The following is a 15,880-nucleotide window of genomic DNA, read 5'->3' as shown; positions in this document are numbered from 1 at the left end:
CTCCCAGCTTCCCGTACTCCAGTACAGATCACAATCCTGACCCTGTTTCCCCATGAGAGCTTGGCTCGGTGGCTCAGGTCAGAGTCTCAGATCTTACAGCCTTGGAATGTGGGGTGTTTGGCATCTCGCTGCATCTCTGTGTGCTTCAGTCTATCCTTCATGGTGGGTGCTTCATGGCACTGGTGAAAGAGCTGATGGACTTGATCAGTGATGTCACTTTAATTATTTTTCTGCTTCTCCATGGCATATGGAGTTCCTGGGCCAGGGATCAGATCTGCCTTCTGACACTGCAGAGAAGCTGCTGATCCCATTGAGCCACAGCAGGAACTCCAGGGAGGTAACGTTAGAAGCCATCAAAGGCTGTGCAGAGACAAGGCAGGTTGGGAATACATTTTATGATTCTTTGCAATGCCCTGACAGGAAACTCTACCACCCCAACAATGCCCAGCTGGGCATGGCCATCATGCGGGCAGGGCTGACCAACTGGCATGCTGGCAACATCGAGGTGGGCCACAGCATGATCTGCAAAGCCTACGCCATTCTCCTGGTGACACACGGACCCTCCCACCCCATCACCAAGGACTTGGAGGCAAGTGGCATCTTGGGGTTGCTCTGGGCTCTCTGAAGAGGGAGGCTGAGTTCTAGACTCTGCTTTTGGAAAGACCAGAGACTGCCTGCTCGACCTGAAGGGAATTCAGAAATGCTTAATGTACTCCTTTTGTTTTATATTTGAGAAAACCAAGGCCCAGGGAAGGGGAGTGATCTGTCCCTAGTCATTAGGTTAGTGGACAGGGAAGCTGAGACTTGAACCTTGGATGCTCCCAGCCTGGACTGAGAAAACCTAAATGATGGTGTGCATGTGTGTCTGTGTGTGCGGCAGGTGGGTTAGCAGATGTGGGGCCGCATGGCATGGAGTCAGGGAGCACAGGCCCTGGAATTCCAGCCACACCACTTTCCCGCCATGTGACAGCAAATTTCGTCTTCTCCTCAGTGAAGTGAAATAGGGTTGTGACAAGGGTTCCATGAGTTAAGGTGTGAAAAACTCTTAGAACAGTATCTCGTGAATGGTACCCTCTTCACAGCTGCTGGTTTCCTTTGTGCTCTGAGGGCTACTTTATTTTTTTCTTTATAGGGCCATACCTGGGCATATCAAGTTCCCAGACTAGAGGTTGAATCAGAGCTGCAGCTGCCATCCTCTGCCACAGCCACGGCAACACCAGATCTGAGCTTCGTCTGCAATGTCGGATACTTAACCCACTGAGCAAGGCCAGGGATTGAACCTGCATCCTTGTGTTCTTAACGCACTGAGCTACAGTGGGAACTTCTGAGGGCTAGTTTATTTGAAAGTCATAGGGTTCAAAGAACTGTCCCCAGGCAGTAGCACAGGGAAAGAGGGCAGACTTGTCATAGAATGTACAAGAAAACTAACTTTATGTCAGTATGTTAAGCTTGTCAAGAAAGACAAGCTTTATCGTCTTATTCACTGATGTTACCTCAGCCCCTTAATGAAGCCTGGGCCTTGATGAATGTTTGTTGAGTGAATATGTGGGAGAATGATGATTTTTCTGTGTATCACATGCTGTAGTCTTCCCAGCCCACTGTATATGTATGAGGAAACTGATGGATGGTGGGATTAAGTCACTTGCCTAATGTCCCACCACCTTGGTTGGGACTTAAATGCAGGAACCAGGGTTCAAATCCAGGTCCCCACCTGGCACTTCCTAGGAACAAACACTCTCTGCTGAGAACAGTCCTTCAAGCTGCTGTCTCAGGGGTCTGACTCCCTCTCTCTAACAGATACCAGAGCCAGGTACCAGGACATTAGGCCCCCAGTGTGTGTGTGTGTGTGTGTGTGTGTGTGTGTGTGTGTGTGTGTCTGGGTCCTCTCAGGGGTTCTGTTGAATCTTGGTGGCTGGGAGCCATTTACCCCATTGCCTGTTGTTTCCAAAAGGGCCAAGGTAGGTCAGCGATCAGCATGCTCTGGGGCGCTTGTGATCACTGCTGACAGTGTACCCTCATCCCACAGGGCATGAGGATGCAGACAGAGATGGAGCTGCGCATGTTCCGCCAGAACGAGTTCATGTATCACAAGATGCGCGAGGCAGCCCTGAACAACCAGCCCATGCAGGTCATGGCCGAGCCCAGCAATGAGCCGGCGCCTGCTCTGTTTCATAAGAAGCAATGAGGACCTGCCTGGTGGGGAAGGGGCGCCGTCGCTTGGGAACTGGGGAGATGTTCTGGAGGGGATGGGTATCTGGGGAGCCCCTTGATGAAGAAGTCAGGGTAACTTGACAAGCTCAACCTTGTTGCTGTGGGAAGAGACTGCTCCGTTTTCCCCAGTGTCATTTTGGTTCATTTCAACTCATTTCAACCCGATTGAACTCTATCCAAACCCAGCCCAGCCCAACTCATCCTACAAATATATTAGGTGCTAGGGCCTAGGGATAAAGAACCCTAGATGTTGCTGATGAGGCAAAATGTTAGACAATTTAAGCACAGTGTGATAATAGATGCAGTGGAAACTGTATGGAGAGAAAGGGACAGTGATGGGCATGTGTCTGGTGTGTGTAGGGGGATTAGTGGTGGGGGTGTCATGGAGGAGTGACATCTGAGCTAAGGGTGACAGGTGCCTGGAGGCTCAGGTGGCTGTTCATCCATCCATGCAGGTGTCCCAGGGTTTGGCTGACTGGCATGGGTGACATCCAACTTCCTCAGGTGAGCATGGACTTATGAAGAAGGGGCTGTATTTGGGCCTTTAAGGTCCTACTCATAGAACTGAAACATTTTCAGATGGGTAACTATACAGAAAGAGGTGGGGGCTTTGCCCAAACCACTTGAGGTCTCAGGTTTCACTCTAAATTCCGAACATTATTCTGAAACTACTTCCAGAACACAGAGAGAGAGGATCTCCAACCCCACCCTCACTGCCAAGCCTTGTGATTCCTGTGATAAGGGGCTGCTTGGACAATACCTGAGATTTTTACCTGGCCATTGGCCTCCTAGGACAGGAGAAGTCTTTTCAAGGTGAAGTTGAGGGAGACGCTTGGCAACACACCTACCTGATAACCGTGGGTCCAGCGGAATCGGCTTTTGGGTGTTTCCTTTGGTTCCACGTCTCTGGGTGGTCTTTACCCTCTTAGACCTCATCACCAGCCCCCAGTAAATCTCTCTTCTTAGTAATGCATAATTATGACTTCCCTTGCTTAATTTCTCTCATCATCCATGCCCTGGGGACACTGCTTTTCTTACCAGAAGGAATGTCTCACCTGGACTCTGAACACCTAGGTTTGGACTTTTTTGAGGAGAAGGTGACCAACTTGCCCTTATCTCCTGGGAATCTGCTCTGGGCTCCGCCCAAGTGTGAGAGTGTTGGGGGTCAACGAAACCAGTTGTCCCATTGTCCTGTTATATTCTGGGATCCCAAACGTCTCACCAGTGTTTTGGGGGATGCTAGACTAAAGTCCTCTATTTAAGAATGTCACCAAGTCTTCTGTACCATCTGGGGCTACCCTTGACCCCAAAGCTCTAGCTCATGTCTTGAACTCAAGTGACCCCATGAGGCTTCATATTTGCCATCTGTGTCTGCAGTGTTGGTTCCTCCATCCCTACACTTTCATCCTCAGAAGGACTCACTGCCTCCCTCGTAACCTGACCAACAGCTCTGCCAATGTGCCAAAGACTCTGGCCAAAAATGCTGCAAAGGGGCCACCTATTTCAGAATACTCCTACCTTGCATTTGGCTCTTCTTTGAGGATGCCCACTTCTCTACAACTTTCGCAGGGAGACTGACAGTTCTTCCAAGCCCAGGTACTACACATCTAGAGATGGCACCAGCCTTGTCCCAAGACCCCACTGTGCCAGTTCCAATGGTCACTCTTCTCCCCTCCTATAAAGGCTTCCCCAAACCTCTTCCCTTCTGTGTCACTGTCATCTGCCAAGCCACTGGTCACTCCCCGCCTCCAATTCATGGTCTTGTTTTTCTTCCTCTCTTCCTCAAATTTGGTGTCTTCAATGTCCACTTTCACAAACCATGGAAACCTCTTGCTTCATAGAATCTCTATTTACTCAATTCCTGGTGTCTTTCCATTTTCTCCATTAAAACTCCGTCTTGGCTATGCCCAGACACTGTCATCCCCCTAATTTCTCCACTTTTGATGTCTAGCTTTCTGATCATTGCTTCCTACCTGTTCACCTCTCTCCCTTTTCTCCATCCCATGTTACTACATGATATCCTGTGTCCTCTAGTGTGTCACTCTCCTTCTGTCTTCTCTTCCTTCCAGATGAGCAAGGGCATCAGTCTGTCTTCCTTCTTGCCCGTCCTCCCTTTCTGCCTAGCAGAGTTGCTGCCTGGCTTAATTCAGCTGTCTTGTGATCCCTCTGCTGAACCTGGAGGTGATGAGCACGGCCAGGAAAACAGTGCCTCCCAGCACAGGTGGCTCCACAGACTCCTCTCCAACCACAGCTGGCCTTGGGGTGCAGTGCAGATGTGCTTCCTGTGCTCTCATTGGCTCTCCCTTTACCCAGTAGCTACTTCAGGCCTTTGATCATATCCTTGAGACCCCCGCCTTCAGCAGAACCTCATCTCCTGCTTCATGGAGAGGTCAGCAGCTGGGATTCCCTCAATTTCCACTTCTTGCATTGACGCCCATCACAAATGTCCCCTCTGTCCCTCCCCTCCTCCTCACACCTGGGGAGCAGGAGCCCCATCTCTCCTCCAAAGTATAACTCTTCACCTGTGCTTTGGACCCCACCCCCTCCTAGGTCCTCTAGGCCCCACTTCCCAATATTCCTTCTCACCTTGAATTTCTCACATTGTCCACTGGTTTCTTCAAAGCAGTCAATAGATGGAGTTCCCTGGTGGCCCAGCAGTTAAGGATCTAATGTTGTCACCTTGTCACTCAGGTTGCTGCTGTGGCCTGGTTCAATCCCTGGCACTGGGAACTTCTGCCTGCTGCAGGCTGGGCCAATAATAATAACTTTAAAAAGCAGTCGCTAGAGGAGTTCCCGTCGTGGTACAGTGGTTAATGAATCTGACTAAGAACCATAAGGTTGCAGGTTTGATCCCTGGCCTTGCTCACTGGGTTAAGGTTGCAGCGTTGCTGTGAGCTGTGGTGTAGGTCTCAGACGCAGCTCGGATCCTGCGTTGTTGTGGCTCTGGCGTAGGCTGGTGGTTACAGCTCCGATTCGACCCCTAGCCTGGGAACCTCCATATGCCACGGGAGCGGCCCTAGAAAAGGCAAAAAAAAAAAAAAAAAAGAAAGACAAAAAGCAGTCACTAGACACACTGGGGAATCTTTGATCATAATCACAGCTGGGTTTTTTAAAATCTTTGATTCCCAGTGTTATTACCTGTCATTCTTCACTTTCCATTTCTTCATGAATATACTTCTTCCTGAGTCCACGAACATGGCTCTTCCCAAGACCGAGTCACGTGGGTACTTCTCAGCCCTCGTGTGACTGGGTTTTCTGCCTCAATTGGTGTTGCTGCCCTTAATTGCTGGATACCACAGCCTTGTGATGGTCTTCTGATGGCATTTCTCCCCTGGTCCTGTGTCTCTCCTGCCCCAGAGAAGCCGGCATCTTCTGGAATTGGTTTTATTCATTCTGGTCACTCTCGGTTCATCCTCATCTCCTTCTGCACGCCCTCCCCCATGAGATCCTTTGTTTAATCACAGCCTTGAGACTGGTCTCTTGACCTTGCTCTTCAACTCCAGCCCCACACTCCCTCTTGAACGTTCTGCAGACACATGACACTCGGTATACCCAAAAGGAAGCTCTTTCTTTTTCCTTTCTTCACCCTCCCTCACCTGTTCCTTCTCAGAACCACCCCATCCCCAAGGAGAACACTTGACTTCTGGTCTAGTCTCTTTCTGAGTGTCTACTGCATCCTGGACTTGAGTCAGCCCCACTCACTCACAGGGTCCTGGCGGACTCATGTTTCTCCCACGCCTCTCTTTGTGTTTTGAAACATTCTATCCAAAAGTACCTGAAAGCTGCAAACTTCTGTTCATCTTTCAACGCCCACTTTGGAAATCACCCCTTCTGGGAAGCCTTCACGGAAAGCCTTAGATTCAGCTGGCTGCCTGAGTCTGTCATATTACCCTTGACTCTCCCATCATAATCCTCTCCTCATGGTCTTATAATTGCCCTTTTACTTCTGTTTTCTCCATCAGATTGTGGGCAGAAGATTTGTCCCTTTATTCATCTTTCTATCCCCAGAACCCAGCACGGGTCCTGGAACACAGTAGGTGCTCACTTAACATGTACTGAATAAATGAGTGAATGAACAAGTGAATGAATTTGCTTAGATCAGAGCAGAAAAGACACAAAACTGTGGATCTTAAGTTTTTATGTTATAACAGTCCACAGAGACTATTAAATTTTCCATGTTTCCAGGCAAATAATGTGTGGCTTCTTTCTTTTTGATAATTTATTTAGAGAAGCACTAATAGACTTCCTGTCATGATAGAAATGTACTCTGTGTTGTCCAACACAGCAGCCACTAGCAACATGTGACTATTGAGCGTTTGAGATGTGCCTAGTATGAGCGAGGAACCAAACTTTTAGTAATTAATTTTCAATTAAAATAGCTAATGTGGCTAGTGGCTGCTGGATTAGACACTGCACTTTTAGAGAATACTTCAGTGTAGTTTTCAAGATTCTGGACACGGATACAAATGGTTTAAGTTCCTATCTCAGCTCTCCTGATATTAGCTAGATGACCTTGGATTGGTCATTCACCCATGACCCAGTTTCCTCATTTCTACTCACCACATGGTGTTTCTATAAGAATTACATTTTTTTTTTTTTTTACTGTACCTGTGGCACATGGACAGTCCTGGCCGGGGACCAAACCTGAACCATGGCAGTAACCAGAGCCACTGCCATGACAATGCCAGGTCCTTGACCCACTGAACCACCAGGGAACTCCCAAGAATTAATTTTTTTTAATAGAAGACTTTTGAAACAGTGCCTGGCCCATAACAAGTGCTCCATGAGCATTCCAACCATGCTTCTTTTGGGGTGTCCCTTCTCCAACTAGAAAGTGGAGACTCAAGAAGTGGGACTCAAGAAGTGGGACTCAAGAAGTGGGACTCAAGAAGTGGGACTCAAGAAGTGGGGGACTCAAGAAGTGGGAGACTCAAGAAGTGGGGGAGTTCCTGTTGTGGCAGAGCGGGAACCAATCTGACTAGTATCCATGAGGATATGGGTTTGATCCCTGGCCTCAGTCAGTGGGTCAGGGATCTGGCATTGCTGTAGGTCGCAGAATGCAGCTTGGATCTGGTGTTGCTATGGCTGTGGTATAGGCTGGCAGCTGACCCCAGCCTGGGAACTTCCGTATGCTGTGGGTGCAGCCCTGAAATAGCACGCACACACACACACACACACACACAAAAGTGGTATGCTGTACAGCACAGGGAACTATATCCAATCTCTTGTTATAGAACACGATGGAAGATGGTATGATAAAAATAATGTATATATATATGTGACTGGATCACTATGCCAAATAGCAGAAATTGACACAACACTGTAAATCAACTATACTCTAATAAAAATAAAATTAAACCAAAAAAAAAAAAAAGAAGTGCCTGCTGGAACCAGCTCATGATAGCTGACTACACACATCTCTTCTCATCTCTGCATCCATCAGCATCACCTTGATAGTCCGATATTGGTCATGGTGGGAATACTTACATCATGGTAACCGGTTTAACTTTAGAAGAACACATTCATTTGTAAAGCTTTCACTATGAAAAAGTTTTTACTTCCTAGATGTAGCAGAACTGATAGGTGGAAAGACCATTCAAACCAGACACTATAAAACTCTTAGAGGAAAACATAGGCCAAACACTCTCTGACATAAACGACAGCAACATCGTCTCAGATCCACCTCTTAGAGTAATGACAGTAAAAACAAAAATAAACAAATGGGACCTAATTAAACTTAAATGTTTCTGCACAGCAAAGGAAACCTTAAACAAAATGAAAAGACAACCCACAAAGTGGGAGAAAATATTTGCAAATGAATCGACCGACAAGGGATTAATCTCCAAAATTTATAAATACCTTCTGCAGCTCAATACCAAAAAAACAAACAACCCCATCAAAAAATGGGCAGAGGATCTAAATAGACAATTCTCCAAAGAAGACATACAGATGGCCAAAACACACATGAAAAGATGTTCAACATCACTCTTTATTAGAGAAATGTAAATCAAAACCACTATGAGGTACCACCATACACCAGCCATAATGGCCATCATCAAAAAGTCTACAAATAGTAAGTGCTAGAGAGGGTGTGGAGAAAAAGAAACCCTAGTACACTGTTGGTGGGATTGTAAATTGGTGCAACCACTGTGGAAAACAGTATGGAGATTCCTCAGAAAACTAAACAGAGAACTATCATGTGATCCAGCAATCCCACTCCTGGGCATCTATCCAGAGAAAACCATGACTCGCAAAGATACATGTACTCCAATGTTCATTGCAGCACTATTTTCAATAGCCAAGACATGGAAACAACCTAAATGTCCATCAACAGAGGAGTGGATCAAGAAATGTGGTACATATACACAATGGAATATTACTCAGCCATTAAAAGGAATGAAATACTGGCATTTTTAGCAACATGGACGGATCTAGAAATTATCATGCTAAGTGAAGTCAGCCATACAATGAGACACCAACATCAGTGCTTTCACTGATATGTGGAATCTGAAAAAAGGACACAATGAGCTTCTTTGCAGAACAGATACTGACTTACAGACTTTGAAAAACTTATGGTTTCCAAAGGAGACAGTTTGGGGGTGAGGGGATGCGCTGGGGTTGTAGGATGGAAATCCTATAAAATTGGATTGTGATGATCATTGTACAACTATAAATGTAATAAATTCATTAAGTAATAAAAAAAGAAATTAAAAATAAGACCATTCAAGAAATCTTTTCTTCTACTGGAGTGAACCTTGCATTCTGAAGCCTGTATCCCACAAGGCTACGCCAAACGCATCTAAGACCTCTGATGACTACCCTTCAGACTGAGCCATTTGTCCACTGCCCAACCAATGTCTCAACAGATGTGTGTAGGAAAGGCCAGATACAGCCATGCCTTGGGAAAATTGCTTGGGGCTTTTTTCTCTAAAGGATGCAGAAGGGAATCAACATAGTTGGGGCACAACACAGCACAGCACAACAGAGAGAAGGGCAATGTTTCTGAAGGCCATGTGCAAGCTCCTGGACCAAGGGATGCACCGTGGTGGAATTTGACACCCCATGCATGAAGGTAAACAGCACTTCTGGAAGCTCCCTCGCCCCCTCCTGGCCCAACATAGCATACTGATAACCCAGTCTCAGGTCAGAGTACCTCCTCAATCTCATGGAAACCCACCACGGAGCATCACCACAGGCCACCCTCTGGGTCCACAAACCCTAGCAGGAATTTGGTTCTCTTCATTGTCCTCAGTTCACATGGCCTGGTCTGAGAAGAGTGTGGTCTAGTGCCATAGTTGTCCTGATGGCTTTAAGAGTTGTGTTTGTTGCCTGTTGTGGCTGTAACAAATTGCCACACACATAGTGACTTAAAACAACACAGATTTATTATGGTATGGTTCTGGAGGTTGGAAGTCCAAAATGGGTCTCACTGGGCTAAAATTGAGCCATCAGCAGAGCTAGGTTCCTTCTGAGGCCCTCAGGGAAGACTGTCTCTTCTTTTCCAGCTTTTGAAGCCTTCTTCTAAAACACCAACCTTCCTTGATGTGTGACTCCAAGTCAGCAGTATGTCACTTCTCTGACTCTCCTGCCTTCCTCCTCTACTTACGAGGACGCTTGTGATTCCATTGGGCTCACTGGGAGAATCCCGGAGAATCTCCTTCCTTCCTTCCTTCCTTCCTTCCTTCCTTCCTTCCTTCCTTCCTTCCTTCCTTCCTCCCTTCCTTCCTTCCCTCCCTTCCTTCCTTCCTTCCCTCCCTCCATCCCTCCCTCCCTTCCTTCTTGTCTCTTTAGGGCCACACCTGCAGCATATGAAATTTCCCAGGCTAGAGGTTGAATAGGAGCTACAGCTGCCAGCCTACAACACAGCCACAGCAATGCCAGATCTGAGCTGTGTCTGCAACCTATACCACAGCTCACGGCAATGCCAGATCCTTAACCCACTGAGTGAGGCCAGGGATGGAACTCACATCCTCATGGAGACTAGTCAGTTTCTTAACCTGCTGAGTCACAATGGGAACTCTGAATCTCCCAATTTCACCTTAATCACATCTGCAATTTCACCTTAATCACATCTGCAAACCCCATTGTGCCAGGTAAGGTATCGTCTTCATAGGTCTGGGGGGCCATCATCTGCCTGCCTCAGCAGTCCTGCCATCAAGCCCTGAGACTGGTCATGCAGGCACAGCTGTACGTCTCTGAGCAGAAGACTTGGGATTTGAATCCTCTGGGCTCCAGGAGAACGAAACTTCCTTCCCATCCATCACATGGACAGCCATGTCCAACCTGCCTTCTTTCTTGTCCTCATTCACCAAGGCAGGCTTTGTCAGTTCTCACTTCTCAGATCACAGCCCTAATCACAAACCTCAGATCTCACTGCTTCTCTTCTCCTCACCTGTCCTGGCAGGTGTGGTGTGTGTGGATTCCCTTTGTAGACCCAGCATCTTCTTGGGTAAAGCAAAGAGCTGGAGAAGTGCAGGGCACTACAGTTTGAAGCAGTAGATAGAATTCCAGCGATGTGGATGTGGTTTGTGTCCTTCCGTGGCACTTACATTTGTACTTGATTCACCGTCTCTCTCTTTTGAGTATCTGTTTCTTCAGGAGAAGGTTTCTGCCTTACTCAAGATGGTAGGTGTTCAGGTGCTTCTTACTCAACTTGTTTATCCCTGACCTCATCATTTCTCTCCAGGTCACCAACCACCTGTTCCCCAAGATCTGGGACTATTTTCTTAGACGTTTCCCTATAATGGGTTTCAGTAGCTTGTCTTCAGACAACATCTCCCAATTCTGATAACAAGACCAACTCTTCCTCCAGAGATGGACAGCCTTCTTTTTCTCTTCTCTTTTTTTGGCTGCACCCATGGCATGTGGAAGTCCCTGGCCCAGGGACTGAACTCTCGCCACAGCAGTGACCTGAGCCACAGTAGTGGCAATGCTGGATCTTTGACCCACTGAGCCACCAGGTAACTCAGAGAGACCCTCCTCTGCACCATAGGTTCTTGGGGGCTACTTTGGACAGGTTGGCTCAGGACCTAGGTTGAACCTATGATGGGCATTTCCCAACCCACAGTGGTACCCTGGTAAATATTTAAAAACAATGTTGAGAGGAGTCTTGATTGATAACATTTGCTGATTTTCATGGTGTAAATATGCCCACCATGACCAATGTCAAGCTCCCAAGCTGTATGTTGAGTCAGGAGCTGGTCATCCTGCCTCTGGCACAGCACCAATGGGACCCAGGCCAGGCAATCAGACCCTTGCTGGAGTGCTTCCGAATTGGAGGAGTCTCTGCTGTTCTCTGAGAATGTAAGCTCTTGGTTTGTGACCTTGGGGATGCTGGCAGACTCATGCTGACTAGAAAGTTCTAGGAGAATCTAGCTGGTACTGAAAGGGAAAAAAGGAGTTGACGAGAGAGAGGAGTGTTGATGACATGGTTGTAAGGCTTTGGATCCACTCACACTGTTGCATATGGAGCTTCCATTAAATTCTCATCAAGAGAACCTTTTGAGTGAGGCTTATTTCCTATTGACACATCCCAGACATATATCTTTCTTTTTTTTTTCAGATTGAAGGATAGTTGATGTATAAGATTATATAAGTTACAGGGGTTCCATATAGTGATCACAATATTTAAGGGTTATACTCCATTTATACTTACTATAAAATATTGGCTATATGCCCCATGCTGTACAGTATACTCCTGTAGCTTTTTTTTTTTCTTTTTTTGTTTGTACCTGTGGCATATGGTCAGGGATCAAATCTGAGGTACAGCTGCAACCTACGCCACAGCTGTCACAATGCAGGATCCTTAACCCACTATGCTGGGCTGGGGAATGAACCGGCACTGCTGCAGAGACAACACTGGATCCTTAACGTCTATACTACAGCGGGAACACCCCTTGTATTTTATTTTATATGTAATAGTTTGTACTTTTTACTTCTCTCTCCTGTCTTGTCCCCTCCCCACCGGTAACCACTAGTTTGTTCTCTGTATCTGCGAGTCTCCTTTTTTGTCATATTCATAGTTTGTTGCCTTTTTTAGATTACATATATAAATGACATTATACAGCATTTCCCTGACATGCATCTTTCTAATCACTTCTCACATCCAGTCACTTAGAGCACATTGACCCCAATGCCTATATGCTCTTGAGCCTTTTCACTTTTCCATTTTCACGGGACTGCCTTGGTTCAGGCCCCCGGCATCTCTCGCCTGGACCAGGGTCTCTCTTCATGGTCTCTCTGTATTCGGCCTTGACCTTCTCGTTGACCCTTGGCACCATGGCCACAATAATTTTCCTACAATGCATTTAGTATAGTGTTACTCTTGTAGCTGCAAACCCTTCAGTGATTTCCCCACTGTCTCCAGGGTCAAGTCTAAACTCCTTGCCAGCAAATTCATGGCAGAGACTCTGTGCCCTTGTCCATCTCGTCCCTTGCCAAGCACTTCTTTATACCACAGCCCCTCTGCCAGGCAAAGGATGCTTTGAGAGTCTGCTGAAATGTCACCTCCACTGAGACATTTTTCCAAGGCAGGCAGGGTCTAGAGCTTATACTAATCAGTGCTGCGGCACAGATCATACTGTCGCCATATGGATTATGGATTGATCTCTGGCTGGACAGCAAATCTCTCAGGAATTCATTGTCTCCTCAGAGCTTAGCGGTGCCCAGCCCTGATCTGGCTGAATGAATCTAGGTTGCAGACAGGATACGCGTAATTCCTCATCTCTGTGTTTTTCTGGGAAGAAACACTAGAAAATCATGGGATGGTCCGCAGGCCAAATTTTTTAAAAGTCACTTTTCTTTATTCAATCTGTTGAAAAAAACAAGCAACAACCTCAGAAATGTCTACTTTTGTATGGATAGAGACATCCAAACTAGTTCTTTACAAATCGATTGGCTGTCACAGGGAAAGAGGGCTCTCCGACACTGGGCTGCTCACAGGACAGGTGAAGAGAAGGGGGAGAGGTCAGGAGGGACCCGGGGTCAAGGTAAAAATAGCTGATCGATCAACAGCCCTTTATTCAAACAGGCTTTGGACCCAAAGTTCTCAGGGCACCTCTGCAAGTCCAAATGCAGCCTCTAAAATGAGACCTCCTTTTCAGGCAAAAACACGCAAACATTCCCCTCCTAAATCCAGAGCTGTTTCTGAGGAGGAGGAGACATGGGGCATTTTATCATCTCCTAGAGGCTGTGCTAAGACGACCTTGTTTCTAACACTTTCCTCCTCCCGTGGCTTCAGAGTCAAAGGAACTCTCTTCTGCCATTTGTCAGCTCCGTGGTGCTAAGCGGACCTTGATCCCTTCCCGGGCCTCTTCGTCTGCTCCCAGTTTCCCACTTTCTCTGGGCAGTAACAGAGCTTCTGCTAACAGTCTAAATGTTCAACCCAATGCTGTTCCCTAGGAATCCAAGTGGCAATGGTGACATGTCTCGTTTGCATGGCACTGGCATCATTTTGCATCATCATTCTTTTTACATTTTGCTGGTTTGATTTGAAAAATGATAGCTCATCTTACATCCCTCCTCTGTGATTACTATGAGACCAAGCACATTTCATATTGTGAATTCCCTGTAAATGTCCTCAACCCACTTTTCCATTGACTTGTTGGTCTTCTTCTTGTTTTGGGGGATGTTTTTCTATTCTGTCTATTAACCTCTGTTATGTAAGCCGCAAATATTTTCTCCCAAGTTCTTGCTTTTTTCGGGAAACTGTGTTTTACAGTATCTTTTTTTCATATAAACGTTATTATTTTAATGTAAACTTTATTTATTATTATTGTTATTTTTTTCATGGCTGCCCTGAGGCGTATGGAGTTCCTGCGCCAGGAATCATATTAGAGCCACAGGTGCGACCTAAGCCGTACCTGCGGAAATCCTGGGTCCTTAACCCACTATGCTGGGCCAGGTATAGAACCTGCATCGTCGTTGCACTACAGCAGGAACTCCTATTTTAAAATTTTTATTTATTTTATTTTTATTAGAGCATATCTGATTTACAGTTTCTGCTGTACAGCATAGTGACCCAGTCAGATCATACAAACTTTTAATTTTATACAGCAGTAAAATGAATTAGAATGAATTTCCTTTCATGGATGTTGCACCTTGTTTAAGAAGTTCTTCTATACTTAAAGCTATTTATCATCAAATCTATTTCTAATATTTCACATTTACTCATTTAGCTCTTTTGTTCCTCTGGAATTTATTTTTGTGAATGGCTATATTGTAGTGTTCTATTGGCTGTATTTTTCCTAGTATCTCCCAACTCTGAGTTCTTACTAAAGCTCTGAAGCTCTTTCCTTAAGTCTGTCTTAGTTCCTGAAATAACTGTTTCCCCCTTTTTTCCCCCCAAAGTCCTGTTCCATTTGGGAGAAGGAGGACTGATGTATAGAGAAAACTCTAGCACAAGGCAGAAAGAACTTCATCCAATAGACTGTGCAGATAGAATGCCAGAGAGAGGCATTCAGAGAGAGTACATTCAGCTGTGCAATTTAGGAGGTGGCACTTAAATTATGAGTGACAGACTGTTGAGCTTGGTTGGATGTATATTATAGGAAGGGTGTGAAGCTAGATAAGGTGGGACTGGCTCTGATGGAGCAAATGTTAGCCACCTATGGTCCAGGAGTCTGATCCGGTTGCCACCTGTTCTAAGTGGTATGCAGGCTATGAATAGTTTTCCATGTTTAAATGGTTGGAAAAAGTCAAAAGAAGAATACTATTTGATGACATATGAAAAAGATATGACATTCACGTTGCACTGTCAATAAATAGAGTTTTATGGGAAGACAGCCACATCATCTATTTGGGTATTACCTGTGGTGGGCTTTGATGCTGCAATAGCAGATTGGGGAATTGTGGCAGAGACTGGATAGCCCACACAAGTGAAAATATTTATTCTCTGGGTTTTTACAGAAGAAGTTTACTGACTTCTGTTACAAAGAGTTGAATGCCTTCTTAGTGGTTTGATTCTTATGTGTGAGGTGATGGAATGGGACACATTTTATTATTTATTTATTTTGAAGCATGGTTCATTTACAGCATTGTGTTAATTTTTGCCGTATAGCAAATTCAGTAATACATGTACATATGCTCTTTTTAAAAGAATATTGTTTTCCATTATGGTTTATCATTGGGCATTGAATATAGCTCACTCTGCTATGCAGTAGGACCTTGTTTATCCCCCGGGGGGAATAAGAGCTGACATTCGCTCATCCCAGCCTCCCACTCTGTCCCTCCCCCAACCCCCTCCCTGTTGGCAGCCACAGTCTGTTCTCCCTGCAGGACACACTATGATCAATGTTGTTTGTTGGGAAGAAGATGGTTAGTGGGCTGGAGGTTCCAAGGTAAGAGAGAGAGAAAGGCAGGGGGATGGTACAGTGGCTGATGAAACAATCCAAAGGAACAAGCAATGGGGTTTCAATCCCAGAAGAGGGAAGAGAGGAGGTGGGAAAAATGACAGAGTCATTCATTCATTTAGGCATCTTTGCTGCGAGTTTTTTGCGGGCAGGGCAGTGTTTTATTTATTTGTTTGTTTGTTTATTTATTTATTTAATGGCTGCCCCTGTGGCATATGGAAGTTCCTGGGCTAGGGGTTGAATCAGAACTGCAGCTGAGGCGTACACCACAGCCACAGCAACACTGTATCTGAGCCACATCTGTGACTTATACCGTACCT

General features: G+C 45.9%; 1 protein-coding gene across 2 annotated transcripts in view; it reads left to right on the top strand.

The window, feature by feature from the left end:
* Positions 1-6,401, top strand: part of SMYD1 (SET and MYND domain containing 1) — a 52,496-nt gene extending 46,095 nt beyond the window's left edge. Inside the window, exons 8-9 of one of the 2 annotated variants that reach the window (XM_021085617.2) lie at positions 421-589; positions 2,027-6,401. In XM_021085617.2, coding sequence (XP_020941276.1) covers positions 421-589; positions 2,027-2,185 — 328 coding nt within the window. In that variant the 3' untranslated portion in view covers positions 2,186-6,401. 2 annotated transcript variants of the gene reach the window in all.
* Positions 6,402-15,880: the final 9,479 nt, after the last annotated feature.

Source organism: Sus scrofa, chromosome 3 (assembly GCF_054392235.1).
Source record: "Sus scrofa isolate SSC_HxYL_T2T_F1_AM1 chromosome 3, Sscrofa_HxYL_maternal_Yorkshire_Landrace_v2.0, whole genome shotgun sequence".
Lineage (NCBI taxonomy): Eukaryota > Metazoa > Chordata > Mammalia > Artiodactyla > Suidae > Sus > Sus scrofa.
This window is presented reverse-complemented; position numbering and strand designations above follow the sequence as displayed.